General features: G+C 37.0%; 1 protein-coding gene across 4 annotated transcripts in view; it reads left to right on the top strand.

Moving 5' to 3' along the window:
• The window catches only part of PTPN12 (protein tyrosine phosphatase non-receptor type 12), an 86,604-nt gene that overhangs the window by 7,946 nt on the left and 56,179 nt on the right, over positions 1-22,479 (top strand). Inside the window, exon 2 of one of the 4 annotated variants that reach the window (XM_033439716.2) lies at positions 12,013-12,046. The exons of the other annotated variants lie outside the window; for them this stretch is intronic. Coding sequence (XP_033295607.1) covers positions 12,013-12,046 — 34 coding nt within the window. The remainder of the gene's footprint in view (positions 1-12,012; positions 12,047-22,479) is intronic. 4 annotated transcript variants of the gene reach the window in all.

The raw sequence follows: 22,479 nt of genomic DNA, 5'->3' as shown, positions 1-22,479 counted from the left end.
AACCTTTTACACAAGTTTTTGTTTTGTACAATGTTTTTGATTATCTTGGGTATGTACCTACAAGTATGTTTAACATTTTGAGGAACTGCCAGAGTGTTCTCCAAAGCTGCTCCATGTTTTACGTTTCAACCAGGAGAATGCACATTTTCCATTCCCACCAATTTCTTTACATCCTCACCAATACTTGTCACTGTCTGTCTTTTTTATTATAACCACCTTAGAGGGTGTGAAGTGCTATCTTGTGGTTGGCTTGTAGGTTTTTAAAATATCTCAGTAAGCTTATATAAATGGTGCGGTATGTCTAACATGTCTTTAAAGCTAGAGTGAAAGGAAATATTTTCCAGTCGTAGCATCTGAGCTAATCTTAGTCCTTTCCCAGTGCCACTGGTTTAGTTAAGATTTTCTTACCTTTGATGAGTGTCCAGCCAAACATATTTATATTTTAACTAACTTCAAAAGTGGAAGTGAACTTTTAAGTAACTTTCCAGACATGGCTCACTGAGATAGCACAATAAAAATTTACCTCAAGTGTTAATTCTCAAGGATGTTTTCCTGTATTTAATTTTAGAATATTGTTAGCTTTTTTCCTTCAATATTTGATATCTAATTTGGAAAAGATTTTTGAAAGATTGAAACTGACAGTTAGGCATTAACATTTAGATAGATTAAAATTTTTTGTTCGTATGGTAAACATTTCTGGGTTTCTATAGCACTCAGTTCATTAGATTCATAAACATTTACATTTCTGATTTCCCCAGACTGAAAGCTTCCAAGGCTACAGACTGGGACTTAGTTAACTATCTCTGTATCCCCATTGCTTAATATAGTGCCTGGCATTTAATAAGCATTAATGGCCATTGCGTTAGCAGAAATTGTAGCGAGCTTAATGCTGTAAAACAGAGCTTGGCTCTTCAGGTGGTCCAAGGGGCTTGTCTCTTAGACCAGCATGAGAATTGCTTTTTCTTCCTCTTACCTACAGGTGTGCAGGCACAAATGTTGTTTTATTTTTAGTATCCACTGAAAAAAGAAAATAAAAGATAAAGTATTAGACTGAATTTAGTAAAACTTTTAAATAAATACATTTTTATTAATTGTAATATCTTCTACATAAATGTGAAAAATAGTACGGTGCGTATTTTTCTCTGGACACTGGTTGATATGCATAAGGATTGAGGGAACCACTTAAAGTAACTACTTGTATATCCTCCACCCCATGATTAATTTTAATAAAATGTCCACTTTTAACTTTTGGTTTTAGATTTCATTAAGGAAATCCAGATAACATGTCACTGACATCTCTTCAACAATAGTGGTATCTTGTAAATCGTGGGTGTTTTGGGAGTGATTACAGCAATAGCTGTTGTTCTTTCCTTGCCTCTAGTTTCTTGCCTCATCTAATTCATTCCATATATCATGCTCACTTTCCTAAAATATCACTTTCAAGTGTTGGCATCTGTGGGATAATGGAGGGCATACGGGTTATAAAATCAGAAGATGTGGGTTTGAGTCCCCTTGTTGCTGCCTAGTTCAATTTTCTTTAATACATTTATGTAGAACCGTATTGGAAACATGGTTTTATTTTTATCATCGAAAAATATAAGTTCAAAAAACCCTCAAGGCTCCCTTTGATGACCATTAAAATTATTGGAATTTTAAATGCCTAAGGCAACTCAAAGCATCAGACCCAAGCTCTGCTTTTTTTCAAACTATAATTATATGTCTGTCTTACGAATTTCCCTTTCTCCTATCCCCCTGCTGCCTATTTTGTAGCTTTTGCCCTGGTTTAGAATCACAGGCCAATAGGATAAAGTCTACACTTCTTAACCTGGCCTTCCAGAGCCTTCTTAACATAGTCTCTCATACCTTTCCAGTATTTAACTCCTGTACTCTGCAGTGTGTGTCCTTTCGTTCCTCTGGAATGAGCTATTTCTCATCCTTGAGCATACCCACTGAATGAATGAAATCTTGCTTATCTGTGTTGTACTGTTGAGCATATTTTTCCCCTTTCTTAGAAAACTTTCCTTCTATTTTATAGACAAATACCTTGAAGATCAAAACACTAAAAATTTAGAATGACTTTACCACATTCACCCAGAACTCAGAAGTAAGAATTGTAATTAACTCTCACTTTCTGAGATAAATATATTAGCCCAGTTTATCTTAAAGCACTTGTTCTCCATTGCAAATTTGATTTTTAATACCATGGAAAAAAAGCCTTCATTAGATTTGAGTTGAAGACTTGCTAAGGCAAGTCCAGTGACATGCAGTTCTTCTAAACCACTAGTCTCTTCCAAACAGGAATTGAACCCCTCTCCCAGCATTTCATATTTCCTGTAGTAGTTAAATTTTTTAGATTCATGCATTCAAACCTTGACTGTTATCTCCTTCCATCTGAAATAGCACAGATACTTGTTTCCATTTGTATAATATTATAGTGTCTGTGAACTGGCTTATAGCAGATATAAGTAGTTGCTCCCCAAAAGTTTTTCCTAGAGAATGTGGAACGTGTATCGTGTTAATCTCAGAGGCTTTGGGGTGTATGCTAATATCTACATTTCCTATAGTAACTGTTTTTAGATGTAATCTGCATTTGAAAAGCTATTTAACAACAGTTGAGTAGCTACCCTGGTAGGCTCTGAAGGAATGCAAAAATGGCAGCCCTGTCATCCTTCAATGGTTCCTACCATCCACCATTCAGAAGATGTTCACCGAGTGCCCACTATGCCCTAGGTACTGTGTTTAGAATTGATATTTGAAAATATGACAGTTGTTGCCCTTAAGAAGTTTACTGGCTGTGAATAGACTTGTGAGAAGCAGCAAGAAGTTTTCCTGGGGGCAGTGGATGGGCTTCAGGGGGTTTGCGAACCCTTTCATATTATACATAGTGTTTTGTGTGTAAGCTCATTGGGAGAGGGGTGGAGAAGGTTCATAGCTGTTAGATTCTCAAGGGGTTTGGGTTCCAAAACTCTTAGAAACTCTAGACTAGTAGAAAGATAATCAGCTTTGGAGTCATCAGGTAGTTAATTTCTGTCCTGGCCCTGTTATGATTATAAGCAGGTTATCTAGGGAAATTGGGGATGTAATACCTACCTAGAAGGACCAAGATAATATGTATGTAAAGCTTCTAATGTAGTACATAGAAGGTGGTCAATAGTAGTTAAAGACTTGGTATTACTCTAAGGGAAGTGTATTCAAGATTTAAACCACAGAGGCAGGAGAGCCTAAATCTGCCTGAATAGAACATGGACAATTTCAGCATGGAGGCCACATTTGACTTGACTCTTGAAGGAAAAGTTTGTCATGTGGATTAGGATAAAAGGCATTTCAGAGATAGAAAGCAAACAGCACTTGCAAAGACACAGAGATAAGAACTGTGGGTTTTAGATGAGAGGAACAGGGTGGCAGTGTAAAAAATAAGCAAAGCCCATATACCCAAACAAATAGGAGGGGATTCCCAAAGGGAGAGCAGCTGAAATGCTGAGCTTGAGATGAATATAATATTGGCCTCAGCATTCCTGAATGTTTTGGTGAGGAGTGTTTTGATGTCTCATTATTGTGGCATAGTTGTTCACTCTTATAATGTATGGTTTGGTTGGTATGAAGGATCTTTTTATTTATTAAAAAATTTTTTTTTGTCTGCGTGGGGTCTTCATTGCTGCATGCAGGCTTTCTGGCTTTCTCTAGTTGCAGCTAGCAGGGGCTACCCTTCCGGGGGCTATTCTTTGTTGTGGTGCGCGGGCTTCTCATTGCGGTGGCTTCTCTTGTTGAGGAGCACGGGCTTAGGCGCGTGGGCTCAGTAGTTGTGGCTCGCGGGCTCTAGAGCACAGGCTCAGTAGTTGTGGTGCACGGGCTTAGTTGCTCTGCGGCATGTGGGATCTTCCCGGACCGGGGCTCAAACCTGTGTCCCTGCATTGGCAGGCAGATTCTTAACCACTGTGCCACCAGGGAAGTCCCTGAAGGATCTTTTAAAAATGGAGTTCCAGAAGCCCAGTGTTCTTAAATCTGGTAATTTTACCTTATCCCAGATATATAAAGTAATACACTCTCTGTTTATATAGTTCTTAAGTGGCCAGATCAGTGTTTTTCATTGGCTTCTGTTAAAAGTGCCCTGTAAAAAAATTACACTTAAAAGAGTCTTTAGAACCTCTGCAAGTTATTTATAATGGTAAGCCTCTGTTTAGTTTGGATTCCTCAGCATATTTGAGTTTTCTAGGAGATGACTCTGAGAGATTTTGAGACTACACATTTGGGGCTAGAACCAAAGTGAGAAAGGAAAGGAGTTCTAGCTCCCGTGCTATGAAAATGTGGAGAATGTGGCTTTTCTGGACACCTCCCCTCACTGTGTACACTGGATTTACTCATAGGTCATAGACCCTTTGATGTTAAAGGGAACAAGAAAGCTGTTTAAGGAGCTTGTTACAGGTTTCACGGTTAGAAGTTGGCAAAGCTGAGTTTGTCCCAAATAAGCAAGATGTACAATAGTAAGATGCTTTTTCTATGACATGATGTTGCTTAGACCAGCAGTTGCATTCTTATTCTTTAGGGAAAAAGTCAATAAAGGAAAAAAAAGGGGGGCATAAATATCGAAAATTATAGAAAACTTCTTTGTTGGTATAGATTTTTGGTTGTAGCCTATTTGCAAACCAGCAAAGGGGGGCATAAATATCGAAAATTATAGAAACCTTCTTTGTTGGTATAGATTTTTGGTTGTAGCCTATTTGCAAACCAGCTTAAGTGGAAAAAAAAATATTGCAGTAGAATACTGCCCTTGAGTTGCTTTAAGGATAGGAACCAAGAAATGAAGAGCCATCTGTAACCTGGGTGACTCTTCATTTCAGCCCCTCTGTCTTTCTGTGGTTCTCCATATTTATCAGTTTCTGTGTCTATCTAGGGCTGCTTGGATACTTGTCTTTGCTTCTCTGTGCACCTGCTTTACTCTTAGCTGGCTGCATTTGACTTTCACTGCTTGGGGCTGCACCTGCTATTGAATAAAGGCATCCCTTACAGTGATCTAACCTATCTCATTCACTGTATCTCAGTTTAGGGGAAGAACTCATTATGACTAGAATTGCTCTATCTCACTTTCACATTCCTGAAATTCACATCACATCAATCAACTTGCCACCGATGAAATGGGTTTTGTGTAGAATAATTGTGTGGAGTTGACCAAGGTGGTGAACTTGTTCAGATGTGATTGGTAGGTACTTTTCTTAAAGAGAAAAGGGATAGTCCCCTAACTAGGCAGGTAGCCCAAAGTGTATTTGTTTTGAAGCAAAACAGCAAAAAAACTTTAACTATTTTAAGGTTTCAGCCCCAAATAAACTCCACCCACCTTCTTTCAGAGAAGGGAAAAAGAAGCATAAAGAGTCCTTGTGAGTTGAGAGAACATTCTGTTGGCTCTGGCAGAGCATTATTTCACATATTCAGTACATATTAAACGTCAAACTTGTAAGGTTTCTGTGTAGAAACTATAAAATTAAGATAATCTATAAGCTGCATATTTATGGTACTTAAGATTTAAGTTGTAATTTTTCAGTGTTAAAATATGGAACCAGAACATTACCTTCTTGCAAGGAAGTGTAATTCTAAGGATCAATTTTATTCAAGTATTATATTGTCATTTTTTTATTCTCTCTCTGAATATGTATCTGAAATTTATCACTGTCTCAAAGACTAATGTATTTTCTTCACAATAGATTTTGCATTAATAAAATAAATCCAATTGTAGTTCCCGGATCATCTAAAACCTAAGTGCTGTAATGCTGTGTTTGCCTGGTTGTCAGTGTGCCTCTGTCTGTGCTGTGTATCTGCTTGCCTGTGCACCTGTGTCTTCTTAGCTTTCTCTATCTACTCTGTCCATTGGCCTCTTTGTGCCTAAGATTCATTAATGGGTGTTAGAGATAAATCTGGATGCACTGTGTAATTTAGAAATTTCCTGTAATTTATGCCTAGTTGTTTGTAGTTCTTTACTTCTAGTGCTGTAGATAGGTTATATGTAAATGCCAAGGAGGAACACAGAGTAGGTGGGTATTAATAATAGGATTTTGCAACTATTGGAAGAAATTGAATATGTTCAAATATCTCTAAACCCATTCACTGGCATTATTAGATGTTGTACAAAATAACAAATATTTTTCATTACTTTATAACTTAGATAGTAGAAGATTAATTATTAAAGTAAGAAGCACTGTTTTAATGTTCAGTATACCAGATGCTTTGATCTTTTCATTTTATGGAAAAGTAAAGAGGATGGATATTTTAATAGTTCAAAAGCTAGAAATTTTTTTTGTGTGAAAGGATTCAAAGAAACTGTTATTAATGGTAAAATGAAGGCTTAAACTAAGCTTCCTTGAATGAGTAATTAGGTGGGCAGTGGCTAGCTCTACTTCCTTGGCCTCCTCTTCATTCCTTTAACCCCCACTGTAAGCTGATTTCAAGCACTACCATTCTGCTGAAATTGCATTTACTATGGTTGCCTTAGATCTCCTGGACATATCCAGTAGATACTTTATAGTAGTGTGTAGCTTTCTTGTTGCCTCTTTAGCATTCAGCACTGTTGACTTTTTTTTTTAAAGTCCTTCCTGCCCTTGATGTTGAAGCATCATTTATACCTAGTTTTTCACCTGCCTCTTTAGTCTCCTCTATTATTGGCTCAGATGCAGCATACTTTCTATTTTTCATGCTCTTAGGTCTTAAGGGAAATATAATTAAATATTGGATATTTAAAAATAAGAGAGAATCTTGCAAATCTTGTAAAATAGACTGTAGTGACATGAATTATTCTAATGCTGCTTAAGAGTTTCAAAGAATAATAAAATATTGATATTTTCTCATTCTCTACATTCTTGTGATGGCTGGTAGATTATTCTTAAGGTATTTTTGGAAAATGCAATTTAATCTAAACCAGAAGTATAAGATGAATATTTAACCAACACATTTAATTTTCTGTTGTTGCTTTATTATATGCCAGTTTTTATACTGTTTACAAGCCATGTTTTGTTTGCAAACCATATATTGTTTATGCCATATCTAATATTTTCAAATATGTTCCAAAATGATCTCACATTCTGTTGGCCAAAGCAAGTTATAATGCCACCTCAACCTCAAGGGGTTGGGAGATAAATTACACCTTTTAAGTCGGAAGAACTGTGAAGTCACATGTGGTTTCAATATAGGAAGAGTTGAAGATCAGGCTATTAATATGATCAGTCTACCATATGACAGGTGTAGGGGATATTATTATTATGTAGGGTGGTTAAAACATGGAACCAGGACTTGAAATAGTGAGGGAGTGAGCCATGCGGTTATCTGGGAGAAGAGTATTCCAGACAGAAAGAGCATTAAGTGCCCAAGTATTTGAGTTAAGAGTGTATTGAAGGGATATCAAGGAAGCCAGTGTGCTTGAGCAGAATGGGTGAGGAAGAGAGTAGTAGATTTGTAATAGTGTTGGGAGTTACGGCAAACCATCCAGGGTTCTTGTAGGTCATTGTTAGGACTTTGGCTTTTACTCTAAATGACATGAGTTTTACTCTTAGGTATGATGTTAACTTACATTTTAACAGGATCACCTTGGCTGCTGTGTGGAGAATAAAATGCAGAGAGGTAAGGATACAAGCAGAGACCGCTTAGAAAGCTATTTGAGCTGTTCAAGCAGGAGGGCCTGGAGACAGTGACAATGAATATGAAGAAAAGGGATGGATTTGGAAGGCAGTTTTGAGATAGCATTCACAAGATTTGGTGATATGGGAGGGTGAGGAAGGATTTATCTGAGCTAATGTGGACACTAAGTGGTAGTGATGAGATAGGGAATACAGGAGGAAAGATAAATTTGAGGAGTTGGGTACTGAGTTCAATTTTAGATGTATAGAGTTTGAGTTGAATTTAGATCTCAGGCCAGTCATGGTTGGCCCTGTAGCTCTCTAATTTATTGTGTATGGGTGATCGTTGAACTCACGGAAAAAGATGAGATTTCTGAGATAAAGAATATATACTGAGAATAACAGGGAAGAATATGGAACATTCGGGACACTTAAGTGTCTACTTGAGGATGATAAACTCTCAGTTCTAGAGAGTTAGGAACAGAACCTGGAGGGTCATGTAGAAAGTAAATGGATTGAGGAGTTACAAAAAGAATTGTGAATTTGGATTTAACCCTGAATTTGGGAATAGAAGTCATGGGTGAGCTTGTCAAAAGCACTGAGAAGAGGGTAGGACAAATTTGCATTAAAATTTTTTTGAATGGATTTTATGTTATTTTTTTAAAGCAGTGGGAAAATTACTCCTGTCTATGAAATCCTATCATATATATGAGTTGTCCTGAAAGGTAAATCTGCTGTAGACATTTTAGGGAAAAGAGAAGTTGGGGGAGGGAGTGAGGATTGCCCAGAAAGCTAATAAATGTACTGTTTTGGTTTATTATTCTCCCCTCCTCTCTTAACCCTGGATCCCTTCTCCCATTTCTACTCTCTTAACTGCCAACCCTTGTGTTACTGTTTACCTAGCACTCTATACTTTTTTTTTTTTAAATTTTAATTTTTTGGCCGCGTTGGGTCTCCGTTGCTGCATGCAGGCTTTCTCTAGTGGCAAGTGGGGGCTACTCTTTGTTGCGGTGCACGGGCTTCTCATTACGGTGGCTTCTCGTTGTGGAGCATGGGTACTAGGTGCGCAGGCTTCAGTAGTTGCAGAGCGTGGGCTCAGTAGTTGCGGCACGCAGGCATAGTTGCTCCACAGCACGTGGGATATTCCTGGACCAGGGATCAAACCTGTGTCCCCTGCATTGGCAGGTGGATTCTTAACTGCTGTGCCACCAGGGAAGTCCCTCTACTTTTTTTTGGGGGGGGTGGGCAGCTGTTTTATTGGTAAACGTACATAACGAAAGTCAACGTTTTAACCGTTTTTATGTGTACAGTTCATTGGCATTAAGTACATTCATGTTGTTGTGCAATGAGGATTCTTTTTTTTTTTTCTTTTTTAAATGAGGATTCTTAAAAAGGAAAAATCATATACTGTTAGGAGAGTCATGGAATGCTTAATAAGCAAGTGCTTTCAAAATGAGCCTAGAAGGATAGGTGAATTTTGGTGGAGGGACTTTATAAGTAGAGGGAACCCTATGAGCAAACAAATAAAGGTGGGGATAAAGAAGAGACTTCAGGGAACAGCAGTTAGCATTATTAACTAAATAAGCACAATCAAAAAGAACATTTATAGAAATAACTCATATAGTAGGGCCGTTGGTGAATTTATATATTAAGACTTCTAAATAAACAAGGAATTGGTTAAAAATAGTATGAATTTTTAGAATAATTGCTAAATCAGTTTTTCAGAGGTAAAAGTAGATTTGGTCTTTGTCATTCATGAAATGTTCTAGCCAACAGAAGATTTATAATTTAAATAATAAATTTTATTTGATTATAGGGGTTATGCTTTAAAATATTTTACTCCCAGAGATTGCCAGTGTACCCACACTACACATTAAGTATTATTACAGGAGGTTTTGTATGGCTCAGAGAAGTCAAGCTGACAGTGAAGTACCAAGTCACCCTAAGGGCCTCATCCTATTAGAAATTAGCTTGTACCTAAGAATTGTCACTTCACAAAGCGATGCAGAATACTGTTTTGCCTGAGACTTCACTTTGTAGTCTAAAATGGTAGCTGAATTATAAGAGTTTTTCATTTTATTTTAAAATAAGCAAGTTCAAAAAAGATCCACCACATTTGGGTAAACTTTTTTAATGTAATAGTTGTCTAAAGGAGTCAGTTTGCCAGTGTAAAGAGACTGGTGAAACATTTAGGGACAAAGCCAGTCTGAATTAGAGTGTTTTTTCTCCTGACTTGTATTTAAAGCACAAATATTGTAATAATAAAGCTCAAATTTGACCTCATAAAAATGAAAGACATCTATAATACAAAAGGTAATGCAAGATAAGCAGTAGATTGAGATAAAACATTTTAACCACATTAAACAGTTGGAGGATTATTGTCTAAAATATATGAGTAGCTTCTATATATAACACTCCAATAAGAAAATTAACAAATGCTAAGAAAATTAACAGAAGAAAAATGAAAATAATTATTTAAACATGGGGGAACGTCACCAACCTATTCAATAATCAGAGAAATACAAATTAATTAATGTTAACTTTTGAGGGGTCTATCAGATTCCACCAAATTTGGTGAAATTCAAAAATTGATAATCATGGCAATTCAGAAATTGATAATAGCAAATGTTGGCAAGGATAGAGAAAAACTAGTATTCTGGATCTGTTAGGAAGGTAAACTGGTAAGGCCTTTTTTGGAAAGCAGTTTGGCCACTTGTAATAGAGTTGATCATGTGTATATTCTTTGACCCATCGTGTCAACTTCTAGGAATCTTTTCTTTAAAATATTTGCATATGTGTGTAAAATAGTATGTCCAAGTATATTAGTTACAGCAATTTTTTGTGAAACAATGTATAAAATATCTATTAATAAAGAGGCTTAACATGGTTGGTTACTTCAAAGGGGAGGGATATGGAGGAGAGGTGATTACTTTTTCATTTATAATTGTGTGCAGAAAAAGTTAACATAACAAGCCTGTGACTGCTATCCTCAGAAAGGCCTACTTGCAAGATTGGCCCTTGGCTGGGGTCTGGGAACTTGGACTTTTGGGAGGATTCCCATCATTCCATGATAAGAATGGCTCCCTTTGCCTTTACTGTACAAATATAGTTTTTGTTAAACACCTACTTTCCTTATGGAAATCTGGGAATTTGGTTCCTGCTAAGACAGAGAGTACCTGTATGACCTGCCACCAATAAAAACTCTGGCTACTGAGTCTCTAATGAGCTTCCCTGGTAGACAGCATTTCACCAGTGCTGTCACAGCTCGTTGCTGGAGTAATTCAGTGGGTCCTGTGTGACTCCATTAGGGGAGGACTCTTGAAACCGTGTGCCTAGTTTCTTCTGGACTTTGCCTCATGCTCCTTTCCCTTTGCTGCTTTTGCTTTGTATACTTCAGCCGTAATAAATCATAGCTGTGAATGTGACGGTAGAGATAGTCCTGTGAGTCGTCCTCATGTATCACTGAACCTGCGGGTGGTCTTAGGAACCCATGGCACAACTTGACATTATGGTTTGAATGTTTTAGCATCTGCATGCATTGCTTGTATAAATTTTAAACTGTTAAATTTAATATATTACATATTTAAATTATATGTATGTATGTGTATACATAGGCACACATATATACCTCATCTCTAAGAATATGTTGATGGGTTTTTATATGTGTGTATTAGCACCCATATATTCTGTACATTTTCCCCCTGGTGATAAAAGATTGAAAACTTTCCTTGGTGACATTGTAGGTAATATAATAAAGAAGCAAATCAAAAACAAAGTGTCTTCAGGTATGTTATTTAGGACAAGGGGCTTATTACTTTAAATAAATTATTTTAAATTACACTTCATTTTTTATCAGTTTCATATGTCAGTATGATGGTAAACCACAAAGATCAAATTTCAAGTAGCATTTTAAATGTATACTCTCCAGTTATACAAACTCTATTATCTCAGCTTATTGAACTGAGTAAGTTATAAATGTGATAGTAGGGTGCCAATTCATTGACTATGTGATGCTCTGAATATGGTATCAGTGCCCATTTTGTTTAAAAGACTTGTCATGCTTTACTGAATATGTGATACATGGAAGATACTAGGTATTGTGGAGGAATAAAGAAAAATATAAAAGATTATCTCTGGAAGACAGAAAATTATTATCTTGGGTGGCAGCAGTGGTTGTAGTGATGGGATAAAACCTGTAAACAAATGATGGATAGAAGAAGCGGGAATGATAAATACTATATGACCAAGATCTACTTTTGGAATATATGCTACCTGAGGGCAATATATTGTTCACCACTATATCTGTACCACCTAAAAGAATACCTGACACATAGAGTAGGTTAGGAAAAATGATATAAGACCAGTCATCCTCATGAAGGTGATAATTGAATCTTACTTTTTCCTTTTATTATAGGTGTCCAGATCCAGTATGTCAGCAAGCTGAGAAAGTAGGTTTTATTTGAAAATCATAACAGTTAATTCATGAGTTGAGCAGAGCTATCTAATGTTATATGAATATTGTGTGGCTTGGTAATCTGAGACACTGTAATGGCACTTAGCAACAACTAGCTGGTTCCTCTTCCTTTAGTGGTTAGGGCAAACAACTATATAGGTAGAGATATTCGAAGACAAAAATCATGCCCTTGGTAACTTGGGGTAGGAAGTTATGTGCAAGATTTCTTGCAGAAATCTTGATAATTATATGTAGGTAGATCCTAGTTTTTATCATGATTGAAGTTTGGCTTTTTGTTTGAGTTTTGTGTGTTATATGAAAGAGGAGCACTGTTTATCGTTATTACAAAGAGATATTCGAAGACAAAATCATGCCCTTGGTAACTTGGGGCGCACATAACTTCACAGTAGTGTGATCTGGCCTTTTCCGGACCAAGTCTAATATAATGCCAGAATGAAATACTTTTTGCAGGAAATTATCACTATCTAATTTCAGGACTTTTTCATCACTGTGAAAAGAAACCCCATACCCATTACCAGTCACACCTCACTCCTTTTCACCCCACCACCCTGGAAACCACTAATCTACTTTCTGACTATAAATCTGCCTATTCTGGACATTTCATATAAATGGAATCATATAATGTTTTTTGTGTCTTCTTTCACTTAGCATAACGTTTTCAAGATTTAACAGCTGAGCATGTATCAGCACTTTATTCCTTTTTGTGGCCAAATAATATTCTATTGTATGACTAGACTACATTTTGTTTATTAATTCATCAGTGGATGGACATTTGGGTTGTTTCCACTTTTTGGCTTTTATGAACAATGTTACCGTGAGCACTTGTGTACACGTTTTTGTGTGGACATACGTTTTTAGTGCCCTTGGGTATATTTACCTAGGAGTGGAATTGCTGGGTCATATGGTAACTCTATATTTAACCTTGTGATAGTTGCCAAACTGTGTCTCTGTTAAGAATTTAAACCTTAATTTTACAAACAAAAGTTTGCCAGCCTAACTTGACTTTATCTCTACTTGGTCTTCCCTTCTTTTTGAAAAATGAAATGATTATGTGAAAGCACATCCTTTATTATAGTTAATGTTTTATCTTTTTAAAAACATAAATACCTTATATTAAAGTGTTTTTATGCATTGATAGGAAAAATGGGCCCAGCAGATCCCTAAATAGTAATTCCTTATGTGTTACTAGACTTGGGGAGTGGAATGGGAGGTTGCAAAAATATGGCTTGTAAAGTTAATTTTCAAGCTTTCGAATAAATAACGGGACATATGTGATCTCTGTGTAGATCCATAATGGAAGGATTAGGGAGAACATCAATGACAATTTATTCTACCATTCTGGAATTTGGCCCATAATTTATTTTGTCTAATGCAGCCTAAAATAGACTTGGAATATACAGTTGAAAATTGCTTTCTGAATTTTTAAATAGAAACTGTAGCTGGTAGTGAACAGTGTGGTCTCAAGTATTGTACTGTGGTATGGCATCAAACCTTAGGGTACACACAAAAAGATTAAAATGCTCTTTAAGAACAAAAAAAAAGATAGTATTTGAGTATACAAATAAAGATATTTTGGTATTTGCTAGTTTCAATAACAAGTCAACTAATCTGAGGCAGGTAATTAAAATATTTCCTTAAGTTCCTCATCTGTTAATAAATCTTATATGGTCATCTCAGTCTTCACATATTTTTATTATTATTTTGTTTTGCGGTACGCGGGCCTCTCAGTGTTGTGGCCTCTCCCGTTGCGGAGCACAGGCTCCGGACGCGCAGGCTCGGCGGCCATGGTTCACGGGCCCAGCCGCTCCGCGGCATGTGGGATCGTCCCGGACCGGGGCACGAACCCGTGTCCCCTGCATCGGCAGGCGGACTCTCAACCACTGCGCCACCAGGGAAGCCCCTCCGTCTTTACATATTTAAAGGCATGCTGTATGCTAGATGTTGGGTATGGTGCTTTATACGCATGGTTTAATAAACATAAATGCATTTTTTTCTGTCTCTACTCCTTGACATACATACATTAATTAATTAATTAATTATTATACTATTTTGTTATGCTCACCAAATTTTCTCTTTTTCCTCAGTCATTCAGAGGGTTTCTTTGGGACTTCCCTGGCAGTCTAGCAGTTTGAATATGGAACTGGAGGGATTTCCCTGGCAGTCCAGTGGCTAAGACTTTGCCTTCCAATGCAGGGGGTGCAGGTTCAATCCCTGGTCGGGGAGCTAGGATCTCACATACCGCGTGGCCAAAAAACATAAAACAGAAGCAGGGACTTCCCTGGTGGCGCAGTGGTTAAGAATCCGCTTGCCAACACAGGGGACATGGGTTTGAGCCCTGGTCCGGGAAGATCCCACATGCCGTGGAACAACTAAGCCCGTGCACCACAACTACTGAGCCTGCACTCTAGAGCCCGTGAGCCACAACTACTGAGCCCGCGCCCCTAGAGCCTGTGCTCTGCAACAAGAGAAGCCACTGCAATGAGAAGCACGCGCAGCACAACGAAGAGTAGCCCCTGCTCGTTGCAACTAGAGAAAGCTCGCCCACGGCAACGAAGACCCTATGCAGCCAAAAATAAATATAAATAAACTAATAAAAAAAAATCTTAAAAAAAATATGGAACTGGAACTGGGGAGAAAAGTCAGCAGAAATACAGATTTGGGGATCGTCATAAATGTAATAGTTAAAGGCGTGGTAGGCAGGAGATAAACTTGATAAAAGACAAAATCTGAGGAGAGAATAGTTCAAGAGAGAACACATGCTTTAAGGGGCTGATGCAAAGGACCAGAAAGGGTTAGAGGAGAATCAAGAGACACTTGTTTCATGAAATTGAAGAAAGGAGTTAAATACTTTATAGGAATTGAGGCTTATGGTTTTGATGCCTTTTGGAGATTATTGGTGACTTCATGAAAGTAGTTTTCAGTGTAAGTGGTAGAGGGAAGAGTGAAATTTTTCAGGGGGTTCAGGACTTAATGGTTCTCCAGGAAGTATAGGTTTCTCTTTAAAAGTTTGGTCTGTTGACCACAGCTTTGTGGCAGTCTGGCCTAGCAAAAAAATAATTTATTTCCATATAGTGGTAGATATGAATTGAGCTTTCTTAAACTGCAAAGGTGACTCTTCCTGTGCTACATCTTTGCAAAGGTGAAAATACGAATTCTGCATCCATGCTATTAATTTGAGGGGTCTTCTTTGTTTTATTTTTTAGTTGGACAGTCGATGTTATTGTAACTTAATGTGTTAAACCTGGCACTCAATATTCTCTAGCTCACTGTATGTTTATATTATATATTTTGGAATAATGAGATTAGTGACGGATTGCTTTGTAATACTTTGAGAGTCTGGGCTTGGCAGAGTATTCCTCAGTGGAGACTAAAGGGTAAAGAGCACTATAGTGATCATGTTTCCTTAAATCAAGACACATAACTAGGTAAAGGGAGGCATAGCCAGAAGCCATAGTATTAATACCCAGGTTTTGGAATTTTTGAGCAATTTGCTGTGGGGACAGTGGGACAAAATATTTGAAGTTGGGATTGACCTGGAAAATGTGGAACCAGTGGTTACATGAGTTAAATAGTTAGAGGGACATGAGATAAAGGATGATGAAACAGATGAAAGAGTTGAAGGCTTTGTGAGTAGAAACAAAATAAAGTAAACCTGGGAACACTGTTTTTTTCCCCCATTTGCTGTATTAACAAAACAATTGTATTGTCCTCTTAGTTCAAATAGGATTCTACTTTTTTTCCATAAAAAATATAGCCCAGAGGTAGGGAGGGGATAAACTTGGATTATATCCTCCTAATATTTTGATCTTGAGAAAGTACTGTATTTTCTTTTCAAACCAGAGAACAGGAGCCTTTCCTTGAAGAAAAGGAAACCATTTGCTTGTTGTCTAGGGTGTGCAAAAAACGATTATAGTCTTGCTGTGAAATTTTTTTATTACCTTTTTTCTTAAAAACTTTTATGTTTTGCCACATTCATTGTTTTAAAATATAAAGTCTGTAGTACAAAGTTTTATTTAAAAACGAATTCTCAAAATGAAGATCCATTGCTTCATCTATTCAGGGAGGATTATAAAGCTACTATGTTGAGGAGATCTCCTTTGCTGTTATTTGATGGAACTAGGAATTGAACCCCAGCTTCTCTGACTCAAAGCTGTCTCATTGTGAAGTGGTAATGAAATTTAAGGAGAGAAAATCGTTTCCTAAGTTCACTGGTCAATTCTGATTTGCATCCGTTTCTTCTGAACATAACCACCTGAGAAGACCTAAAGAGTATATTGACTTGCTGCAGTTTGTCACAGGTTATGCTTGTAGTAGCTGGTATTAATAGAATAAGAAGATTTGGTCTGCATCTTCAGGGAACTCATGTTCTATCAGGGATGGTATATGTGCACATATAAATAATTATTGTACATTGGGAGATGTCCTAGATGAGAGGTATATAGCAAGTGCTGTGGGTAGAGATAAGGAAGCAGTATGGGAGGAAGTGGAAGATGGGATTGGGTGCCAGGACTATTCTCAGGGAACGTTTCAGCAAGATAATATCAGAACTGAGCTAGAAAGAAGTGAGGAGTTTGCTTGGTAGACTACTAGGAAAATAATTGAAGCATCGAAATCAGGATGATCAAAGAGTAAAAATCATTACTCTTATTAATACCCAAAAGACTGGTAAGATTGGCCCCTGTTTACTTCAAAGTATGTCCTTTTAGTATCAGCCCTGACATAGCTTTTTTCTTTTTTTTTTTTGCGGTACGCGGGCCTCTCCCTCTTGTGGCCTCTCCCGTTGCGGAGCACAGGCTCCGGACGCGCAGGCCCAGCGGCCATGGCTCACGGGCCCAGCTGCTCCGCGGCATGTGGGATCTTCCCGGACCGGGGCACGAACCCGTGTCCCCTGCATCGGCAGGTGGACTCTCAACCACTGCGCCACCAGGGAAGCCCCTGACTTAGCTTTAATGAGAAGGCATAGCTATGCATTTCTGAAGAAGAATGGCAGACAATTTAGTCTGTCATGCAGCAGTAGGTAAAGCGTGAGCAAAGATAGGAAGATGAATTTTGAAAGGCAGAGTTTCATATTTTGCACCTAAAGGTAAACATTGCAGTTGTGTAGCTGAAAGACCCGTTAGTTATTTTAGTTGCTTTCAACAATTATTAGAGGCATACATAGTTTTATATAAATATATTTGTAAAGATTTAAGAACAGCCAGTTAAGTTAGAGATAGTATATGTTTGGTGGAAATTATACTCTGATTTTACTACTTGCTGCTGTTACTTTATATTTGAGGTTTTAAAAAAATTTATTTTTTCTTAGTAATCATCCACCTTGTGTGGTTGGATTAGCTCAGTAGTATTACGATTGAGGGGCTTTTGTGACTGATGGCATTAACATTTCAGGCATAAAACCAGATGAATTTTTTCATTTAACAGTTATTACTGTGTGCCAACTATGTGCCAAACGCCCTGCCTTTTAAAATTCAGATGGATTTTCCAGTATTTGCCTCAGAAATATTTCAGAGCAATGGCAAAAGCAGTACTATATAGGTACTCATATATTTTGCTACAGTGTAACTCTAAAGCTTGAAGTAATTCCATTTTATTTCACTTTAAGGTAATGTTGTTTGGATTTGTATAGTGTGTGCATATTTACTAAAATTAGTGTCTTATGAAGCTGTTTTTTAAGTGTTAATGGCATTCAGGAATTTGGGGCAGCAGTGTGTGGCCTAGTAACAGAGTAGAGAAGGCTTGAGCTCCAGTATTTATTTATAGGCCATCTTATACAAAAAGAATTTGAGTTAGCTTAATTTTACTTTAGCTCTACTACTTTTCTGTCTGTTTTCTTAATTGTCCTGATTGAAAATCCAGCCAACAAGTAAATTTAACACCTATTCCTGTCTACATTTATTCTGAATTCTAAGTCTGTTTGGTGAGTATGAAGAGAATTAGATAAGTTTTAGCGGTGGAGCTAACACAGCTTGCTGATGGATTGACTCGATGTTGGGGGTGAGGGGAGGCGGAGGTAGGAATCGTGATTATTCCCAGCTTTGAGGCTTGAGCAGCTATTGAATGGTGGTGCTCTTTGGACATGGTTGTGATGCCTGTGAGACACCCAGTGGACAATTGAGTAGACAGTTCGCTCTTTGACTGGAGAGTTTCAACAGGTGTCACAAACACATTGTCACTAGCTTTGGTCCTTAGATAAACAAGGGAACTGTTCTACCGTTTTAAAGAACCAAATCTTGACACACAACTGGATACCTTAAAGAGGATAGTCATATTGCATGTGACTTTAGGGGCCTCTGAGAATCAGTTATTGATTTAGGATTGGGGAATAAAACTTCTGTGTTTTTAAGAAATAAAGAGAAACTAATTTGTTTGGAACTTTAAAACAGTGAATATTAAACTCCATTTTTGTTTGCATCACAAATTCTAATGTATTAGAGACATCTCTGACTTATCTGAGAAGGCTAATTAAACAATTCTTGAAATCACCCATTTTAATGTGATTTGCATTGCACTAGCTATAAAGTACAATAAGATAGTCCAGTCTCTTCTTTCAGTTTTATAGTCTAATGGGTGACACATTAGACTGTAAATACTTTTCAGAAGTGGTAATAAAACAATATTATTGACTACTAAGTGCTGGGAACTGGGAGCAATGAGGAAGGGAGTGTTCAAGAAAGACTTAGGGGCTTCCCTGGTGGCACAGTCGTTAAGAATCTGCCTGCCAATGCAGGGGACATGGGTTCGAGCCCTGGTCAGGGAAGATCCCACATGCCTCAGAGCAGCTAAGCCCGTGTGCCACAACTACTAAAGCCCGTGTGCCTAGAGCCCGTGCTTCGCACCGCAATGAGAAGCCCGCGCACCGCAACAAAGACCCCAAAATAGATAAATTTATTTTAAAAAAAAAGAAAGAAAGCCTTCAGAAAGGAAATAACACTCTAGCCAGAGTCCTCCTATTAACTCACCAGCAAGAGGAAAAATTGTAGAACTGTGATGATGAGGGGTGGAAGGGTGCTTCTGCTGGTGGTGGTAAGTCTATATGGCTGAAGCGTCATACTCTGAGTGAGAGAGTGTTATAAAAAGAAGAAGCTGGGAAATCAGACAGGCAGCTTTCAAAATATGTTAAAATGAAAGGATTTGGTAACTTATCTAGGAGGTGATAGACCCATTGGAGGGTTTTTAAGCATGGGACAAATTAAAATAATCAGGCTTGCTTTTTAGAATAGAAACTGAGATAAGAATGGAATTATATGAGTTTATTATGTGACTTTCTCAAGACTTTTAAGGGTAGTTGAAAATGTCTTTCTTAAAGGTTTTTTGTTTGTTTGCTTAGTTAAAAAAAGAAAGCGCCACACATGATAAGGGGTGTCAATAGTACCTATAAGTTGAGGTAAATATACCATTTAGCTGTATTTTTGCCAGTTAGGACAGTAAACGATTCAAAATATTTTCTTGCTTTAGTGTAATTATGTGTAGCTTAATAAATGATTTTATTAGTGTTTAGTTCAGTGCTGTTCTCATACAAACTGTCACGTAGCACTGTAGTTACGAATAATGTTCCTTAGTATATTATGGCATGTTTCTCAATTTCATATTGACAACTTCACTACAGACAATGGAAATGGTGGTCAGAAGTTAAAATGAAATGAAATGTGTAGGTACTTTCCATTTCATATAGTTAAATGAACTTTGGTGGTGCTATGTCTCCTCCCAAGTACTATTGGGACATTAAATTTGGTATGGTATTTAAAGAACAAAACCGTCTTCTTTCGTTTAGGCCAGCATTCAAATCTTATTCTAAGATTAATTTATTTAACATATAAGCATTAAATATTCTCCAGGGATGCAGGGCATTACACATTTTAATCTGACAGTAATCTTGTACTCATAGAGTTTAGAGTTTAGTAGAGGAAATAAGATGTATTCTCTTTATATATTTATCATAAAGAGAAGGAAATGGTGTTTCAAGAGTACATATACAGTCTAAAAAGAACTCAGAAGGGAAAGATTATTGTTGCACGAGGGGAGTAAGAAACTCTCAAGGAGCTAGGACTTAAAAGATGTATAAGATTTGGAGGTATGTGAGTGGAATGACCACTAAGAAGCAAAGAAAGAGCATTCACAAAGACACAGAAAGATGATTATCATGATAATTTTTAAAAGTCGAATCTCGAAAGCATCTTTTTATGGTGTTTTGTTTTGTTTACCAATTACATACTGCTGGTGTCAAGGGCTACCAGATCTGTACATTGTTGTATTATTCTGATGTTTTAAGAGATTTAGGAAGGAGTTTTGGTTTGCTGTACCTCCCAGTTTATCTAGAATTTAATCTCAAAACTTTGGAGTTTTTTTGGCCACACCGTGCGCGGCTTGTGGGATCTTAGTTCCCCGACCAGGGATCGAACCTGAGGTCCTGGCAGTGAAAGTGCCGAGTCCTAACCACTGGACCTCCAGGGAATTCCCTCAAAACCTTTTAATTCTTTCATTTAAGTACTTTTGTTTATAGGTGGTGTGGTTTTTTTGCTCCCACTTGCTGCTGAACAGTGATTTCCTCCCCATCCCTTTGTTTTTGCTACTTGATAATTACATTTTTCCTTCTTCATCCCTAATCCGTGCTCCTCCTCCCAAGAAAAATCCCTAATCACTTTTCAGAAATTGTCAATGCTGCCAATCTGTACATAAGATCCAGAGGAATCTAAGAATTGTTGAAAATCAACATCCATTCCCCCATGCAGTCGATCACCATACTCCTTCCTCTTGAACATACCTTATACCAGTGGTTCTTACGCACAGACCCCAGACAGCAGCCGCAGCATCACCTGGAAACTCATTAAATACAAATTCCCAGGCTGCATCCCAGACCTGCCGAATCAGAAACTCTGAGGGTGGGGCTCTGCAATCCTTCTTTTAACAAGCCCTCTAGGTGATTCTGAAGCATGCGCAAATTTGACAGTATGAATGAAGCATGCTTTAAAATACTCAACACTCCCAAGCAAACAAATTGGCCTAGAATATGTGACTCCTTTTGATCTCTGATCTAAGAAAGGTTTTATTTAAAGAAAGAAAGAAATCTGTAGTAGCAAATAACATTTAAAGAGTTTCAGTAATTACTCAATAGTAATAGTTAACATTTGAGCCCATTTTTTCATGCCAGGCTTTTTGGTGAGAGTAGTAGGTATTATCCTCAGATCACAGACGATGAGACACAGGTTAAATTAATTCAGTGTCTTATAGCCAGAGAGTGTCAGATCAAGAATTTTCATTCAAGCAACTAACTATAAAGCTGATCTTTTTGTTAGGAAATAAGTTCCTATTTGAGGATATCTTTTTAATACAGTTGGGTAGAATTTTTTTGATGCCAATTTTTTAAAAAGTATGAAACAGTTTTTATGTTTAATAGGCCACCGTTGTTTTATTTATACTACATCAAAGATTAGTATCTCTAAGGGGTATGAAAATTTCTAAGTACACTACTTATGTAGACTTTTTTTAATAGAACATTCTTCATTGGAACCGTGACAGTAGAAGGCATTCCATGCTGTGCTAGTCTTTAAGAAAACTGAATGTATAAAAATTCAAACTCAAATTAGATATTTATTTGTACACATTCTTAAGTTTCATTATATGAGAAATGAGAAGTCATTTTCTATAAAAACTTTGTGTTGCACATTTCTCAATAACATAATTTATCTTGTAAAAGAAGAAATGCTTGGAGTGATTGCAGCAGGTATTCCAGAAGTACATTTACATTTTATAATTAAATTCATCCCCTCTTCCCTTTGCTTTGTAGTTTTTTTATATGTGTGTATGTGTGTGTGTTTTTTTTTCAGTGACAGTTACCTAAGTTATATCCCTTTCCCCCTGTGTTTCTGCAACTGTTTGGATTGATATCCTTCTGTTAGTCACATTCACATAGAATATTTTGTAATACATTAAGGTACTATATTTAAAAATGAAAATCTTTGAGCAGAGAAAACGCAAAAATTCTGATTAAATATGTGAGATATATATGTTAATAACTGGGAGGATCTTTGTTAATGTGGAATAATGAAATTATGAATAATCTTTTCTTTTACTTTTTTTAACATTTTATTTTTGAATAGGTAATGCATTCATGTAATCCAAAAAGTATGAAAGGACGTATATTAATGTTTCCTTCCCATCCATTTCCTACAGCAACTCATTCTCTTCCCCATAGACAACAACTTTTGTTAATAGTTTTGGAGATGTTTTATGCACATGTACAAGCACATACAAATGTATTTTTTTCTTTTTAACACCAATAGTTATATATACACTGTTGTGTTCTCTGCTTTTTTACACTTAATATATATTTTTGAGATCTTTCCATATCACAGTATATCAAGAGCTTCCTCATTTGTTTTCAACATATGTCATATTTGATTGTATAAA

This window comes from Orcinus orca, chromosome 9, assembly GCF_937001465.1.
Source record: "Orcinus orca chromosome 9, mOrcOrc1.1, whole genome shotgun sequence".
In the NCBI taxonomy this organism is placed as follows: domain Eukaryota; kingdom Metazoa; phylum Chordata; class Mammalia; order Artiodactyla; family Delphinidae; genus Orcinus; species Orcinus orca.
This window is presented reverse-complemented; position numbering and strand designations above follow the sequence as displayed.